The 6,137-nt window shown below is 40.3% G+C and overlaps 1 protein-coding gene across 1 annotated transcript in view; it reads right to left on the reverse strand.

The window, feature by feature from the left end:
- The window catches only part of CHORDC1 (cysteine and histidine rich domain containing 1), a 42,235-nt gene extending 36,991 nt beyond the window's left edge, over nt 1–5,244 (reverse strand). Inside the window, exons 1-2 of the mRNA XM_007938091.2 lie at nt 5,181–5,244; nt 1,206–1,255 (exon numbers count right to left, since the gene is read on the reverse strand). Of these exons, the coding sequence (XP_007936282.1) occupies nt 1,206–1,255; nt 5,181–5,244 (114 nt within the window). The remainder of the gene's footprint in view (nt 1–1,205; nt 1,256–5,180) is intronic.
- Nucleotides 5,245–6,137: the final 893 nt, after the last annotated feature.

Genomic DNA, 6,137 nt, shown 5'->3' on the forward strand with positions numbered 1-6,137 from the left:
TTTGGTCAATGACATGAGACAAAGTATATGTGAACTGCTGTATGAAAAGTGAAATTTACTCTGTAAATCTTCACCCAAATCCTAAAAAAAAAAAAAGTCCAGCTTCTTGGAATATCTGCTCAGCCAACAGACTGAGTAAGTTTGGTCTAAGGATACAACCCTGACACACACACCTTTTTCCTGATTTTAAACTACAGTAATCTTGTTCTGTTTCAGTAACTGCCTCTTTTCCTATGCACTGGTTCCACATGAGCATAATGAGTGTTATCCATAACGTTATAACCCACACAGTCAAATGCCTTTTTGTTGGCAATAAAACACAGGTAGACATCATTTGGTATTCTCTGCTTTCAGCCAAGATTCATCTGACATCAATAAGTGATAGCCCTTGCTTCAAATCCTCTTCTGTATCTGGTTTGAATTTCTTGACATTTCCTGACAACATACAGCTTTAGAAAGTTGTAAATAATCTTTAGCAAAATTTTGCTTGCATGTGCTATTAATGCTATTTTTTGATAATTTCTTCATTCCATTGGCTCACCTGTCTTTGAAATGGGCATGTATATGGATCCTTTCCAGTTGTAAAGATTACAGCCTAGGAAACCCTACAGACAGTTCTACTCTCTCCTACAGAGTTGCTCTGAGTTGGAATCTATTTGATGGCATGCAACAAGAAAAGTCAGGCCTCACTTTGCCCTACTGAATGTTTGGTCAAATAACGTTTCACAATTTCTTCCAGAATATCAAGGAAGTACAGGTGGAAACCTGGCAACATGTCTTTTCTGTAAAGATACTCTTACTTTACATGTCTATCCTAAGACTGGTACTGCTATGTGTTTATAACCAATTCTTCCCAAAATTCAGAGCTACTTTCATCAGTAAGCAACTGCATGACAGAGAAATTTATATAAACACTCAATATACCCCTTCTATTTCCCCCTCAAAATTAGAATGATGAAAGAGGTATAAAAAATAAGAACTAGGATAGAAATATTTTATAGCCAGATAAGCTCTTAATATCAACTACCATCTACTGTCTTCTTTGCCTGTAGTGAAGGACATGCTCTAAGTACCCCACACTGGTCATTAAGAAAGCAGACAGTCACAAGTGGGAAAAACAGATGAGAAAACAAATACTTAGTATTATATCCCTTAAATGTGCTACACAGACATGAAGAGATTTTAAATATATACCTAGTTCTTACCTTTAACGCATCATGAAAGACTGGAACACCTGGGTGGTATATGCAAGCATCTGGTCAAAATCAGGGAAGAAAGAAAAAATAAGTATCATTCTTTATGAAGAAAAATGAACACACTGTTAGTTCTTTCAGGTGCTAACATTTTACTTTTTCCAAATGCAGTTAATACATCCTTTTCTTAAAATATTCGCTAATGCTTATTCCATGCGTGTCACATAGTGCTAATATAATATTTTATTGAAATGAAACCAAAACTCATTGCTGTCAAATCAATTAAAATTTACAACAACCATACAGGACGGAACTGCCCCATAGGGTTTACAAAGCTTTAAATCTTTAAGGAACCCTGGTGGCGCAGTAATTAAGTGCTCAGATGCGGAGAGGTCAGCGCTGCAAACCTACCAGCTGCTGTTTGAGAGAAAAATGCAGCAGTTGGCCTCCATAAAGATTACAGCCTAGGAAACCCTATGGGGCAGTTCTACACTGTCCATACTATAGGGTCACTATGATAGTTGGAATTCTTTTGATGGGAACTTTTTTTTTTTTAATTTTTCTGGAAGCAGATAGCCACATCTTTCTCCCTCAAAGTGGCTGGTGGGTTTCAACAGACAGCCTTTCAGGTAGCAGGCAAGTCCACCACCAGCCTCCTTATTAGAATACCAAAAAAAAAACCTCACTGTCATTGAGTCAGACTCGATGACAATTATACCATCATTTACTTTACTTGAAATTCTCTTATAGAAACAGGTTTATTACAGTTTGTAATATGATGTAATGAAAAGATTTTTAAAAGTCAGATAATAGACACACTTACTGTTTAACGAAGTAGTATCATGAACTTGGTGAAAACAGGTCAGATCTACCCCTTAGCATTTTTCTCCTAAGGTTACCTCACTCACACTAAACATCTCCTGAGTTTTCCAATTTTCTACAACCTCTGATCCCTTAGTTCCCTGTACTCAGAGAAATCTCCCTAGTCCTGTATTAATAGCCAACATGACTTGCTTATAAAGTTATCATCTATGCATTACGTAGTTAATGCAGTTAATGGAGCAAGAAAATATGAGGTAACTAAAAGAGAAAGTAACAGGTAAACCCATGGATTAGGAAGAGAACAAAAGACTGGAAAAGGAGGTTGGAAGCAGAAATGAGCATGCAGTTGAGAAGGGGAATAGAAAAAGAATACCGGTATTCTCCAACACTAGAAAATTTGAGAATCAAAATTTAATGTACCTTCGAAGCACAGTTAAGAAGCAAAGAGTCATAATAGTTTTGGCAGAATGACAGCAGCAAGAAGAGTAAGGTCTTAACCAGGTTAACTCATGAAAAGTATTTGAAAATCATTGCTTTCAAAAGAAAGTTAACAAAGCAGAGGAATACTTATTTTGCAGCCTTTCTTTATCAAGGTTTACAAGTTTTGCTCAAAGTAATTATTTTTACGGGTAAGCTCTGCCACTTAGTACTTCCTTCAATTTCCTCAAATGTATGGAAAATACTGTTTGTGAAGCAGTGCTTTTTCCAGTATTAATATTTAGCACATATAAGTCACCAATCTTGTCTCCTTTAAACACCCATTTAACTTGGGTTACAAGCTAAAATCTCCTATCAGCTTGAGAGTCTACTTTTTGTCCACAGAGGGAAAAATAATGAAGAAACTAAATAAGCACAATTATACCATAGTACTAAAATAGAAATAGTAATACTTTGTATAAATGAATAGCTTTTTAAGGATGACCGATCCAGGATCTGGTTCCATATTCTAGGTACACTCTTGTTTGTATTTTCAATTTGACCCCTTTTCCTTGTTGCTTTAGGTAATTTACAAGGTCAAACCTCTATAAACTTTCTCCTGATCAAATTCAGTTTGCTATTAGCTTTTGTCTTTTGTTAGTTTCATTTCTACACTTCCCATCCACTCAACCAACTTACTTGAAGCCTTTTTTCCTAAATCTCTAGAATAAACCTCATTTTGCTAACACAAATAAGACACTTTTCAGAAATCTCATTGGAGCGTATTGCTGCAACTTTGCGCTGTTGACCATCCAATCCTTAGACTATCCTCCAGACAGACTATTCTTAGATCTACTATGTATCCTTGAGACAGACTACTAGATATACTATGTATTCACTCCTTTGGCTTTCCCACCTATTTTCTTCCTAAGCACAACATCATTTCAAGTATCTACACCTACAGCGTGACTTCATGTATTATTAAACCACAATCAAACTCAAATTCACTGCCATTGAGTCAATTCCAACTCACAGAGATCCCCCAGTCTCCCTCCCGTGGAGTGGCTTGTGGATTTGAACCCCCAACCTTCTGGTTAGCAGTCAAATACCTTATTAAAAAACTCACTGCTGTTGATTTGATTTGACTCACAGCGACCCCTCCTTGGATTTCCGAGGCAGTATCACTACGGAAGTAGGATTGCCCAACCTTCCTTCCAAGGAGTGGCTGGTGGGTTTGAACCACCAGCCTTCTGGTTAGCAGTCAAGTGCCTTAGGCACTATGCTACCAGAACCCCTAGGTGCTCTGGTAGCATAGTGCATTTGACTTTTTACATAGGGTCTTAATTATCTAGTGCTGCTATAACAGAAATTCCACAAGTGGGTGGCTTTAATGACAAATTTATCTTTTTCACAGTTTAGGAAGCTAGAAGTCTGAATTCAGGGCACTGACTGCAGACACACTAAAGAAGTTAAAAACCCTTCATTCCTCTATGTGCGTGTCATTACTTAAACCCTGACTTTCCCCCCTTTGAGTAATTTAATATTTCTATCATAAAAATTTCTTCAATTATAGAAACTTCAATATTGCATACAGGTTCATTTTTCATTTAGAGTTCTGTACCAATGGTCTTATCAATCCACTTGTGCACCAAGACAAATATTTCAGAATATCAGAGGTGAAAATGACTTTAAAAGGAATAGGTTTCAGTCTTCTTCACAGTGCTTTGCTTCCTTTTCCTACTACCTTTTACTCGGTTTCTCTATAAATAGGCTAATAATGCATTCCTCAGAGCTGTGATAGTTAAATGAAATAATGTAATAAAGTGATAAACCATACATGTCATAGAGAAAAGTACAATAAATGCTCGCCGAATTTGAGAATGTGTTGTCCCTTCCCACACTATTCATGGGCCCAACTCACTACTATATTCCACTCACCAAGTTCACTGATCATTTTTCATCACCCACCTAGTCACTAACATCTTTAACTCTACACCTAGTGTAGAAGACATAAACTCACTTTATCCTGAATATGACACAGTATGAAAATGTGGAGGCCAAACCCAAAACAAATGCTACTACTAAGTAAACCATAAACTTAACAGGGTCAAGATACATAATTTTCCTAACCAAGAATACTTTAGGAAAAAAAAAAAAGACGTTTTTAACAGTGGGTAGACTGAAGCGGCAGACGGTAGGCTTTCAGCACTCTCCTAAACTGATATAACAAAGCACAAGTTCATTGCTAGGGTAACACTGCTCCCCATTCCCCACATGCACCCTCTACCCCTCCCTTCCTCCTCTCGTTTTACTTGCGTGACACTGGCACACACGGTATCACAGCCAACAATGGAGAAGCTAAGAGCAAAACAAGCCCACTAGTACCTCTTTAACTTTTGCTCCCCCCCGAAATGGAAGAGCGGAGGGAGTTTCTAAATTCCCGGCGAATTAAAAAGACAGTCAGCGGACGATTGAGGAACCACGTGCGTCCAGGAAAACGTCTCTTTAGACTGATGGAGACAGACCGCGGTTTGGTGGTGTTGCCAGGGCGCTCGCCGAGGGGCCGCCGCGCGCATAGGAAGCGGCAGGCTGCGCGGACAGCGAGGACGGTTCTGGAGGAACCTTGACCAGGGACAGCGCGGTGGCAGTTCGCGGGACCTCAGGCTCCAGGACGCCCTCAGGCCCACAGGACTTCCACCGTGCTGAAGAGCTGGGAGGGAGGGGGTCGGCTGGCGGAGCGTTTCTTACCATCGGAATTGGTCTCAGGATCGAAGCGTTGGCCGCAACCCCGGTTGTAGCACAGCAGAGCCATATCTTTTCCCACCGCTACAGGGAAGGCTGGGACGCCGCCAACCGCAGAAGGGTGCCTTTGTAACTGCCCTGTCGCAGGGACCGGTCTGATGGCCTGGGCGGCTGCCGGCTTCCGGAAGTGACTGGTTCCGCTTCAGGAACGTTCGCGAATTTTCCGGTCGCGCAGGCGCAGAGAGGATGAGCTAGGGCAGAGGAAGCGGCGAGAGGCTGGAAGGAGTAGCAGCTGCTGTAGGTGGAACTGAGGCGAGAGGCGGCAAGATCAGAGATGGAACTCGAGTTTTCATGGAGAGTGGAAATGTAAAGAGCAGAAAATGAAGATACCAAGAGACTGAAATGCCTTTTGTGAAATTTAGTTGCTTCTTGTATGCTGGTCGTGTCTAGTGGAGCAAAGCCCTGCTCCTGTCGCCCGTCTCTGCCCCTCCCCCCCGGTCTTCTATTGTGCCTATATAGTTCGCAACATTGTTGCTGTCTTTACCCAGCCTTCTTGAGAATAAGTGCAGAGTCGAGCAGTATTTCCGAATCCTTTGCATAGGTTTTTTTGTTAAATGCATACATAGATCTTGGAAACTGAGTAACTGATAAGAATGGTGGGCAATTATCTGGGGGGGGAGGGGTCTCCCGTGTCCTGATCTCTGAGGAAATGCAGGCGTGGGGAGCAATTTAAATGCTATTTAATTACTTTGGAAATATAAAGCTCTTAAAAATCAAAAGAACAAATAAACCGCTGTTCAAATGGAGTGCTAGAAATGATCACTACTGCTCTAAGACCATGTAGTGATTACTAATATTTCATACTACCCTCTACTTAATTTGTTGATATTTAATTCTCCAATCATGGAATCTCTAGTAAAACATAAAGTGCATTATAAAAAGTGCTGTAATAGTAACAAATGC

Source organism: Orycteropus afer, unplaced genomic scaffold, assembly GCF_000298275.1.
Source record: "Orycteropus afer afer isolate SDZICR_OR568_19922 unplaced genomic scaffold, OryAfe1.0 scaffold00047, whole genome shotgun sequence".
Classification (NCBI taxonomy): Eukaryota; Metazoa; Chordata; class Mammalia; order Tubulidentata; family Orycteropodidae; genus Orycteropus; species Orycteropus afer.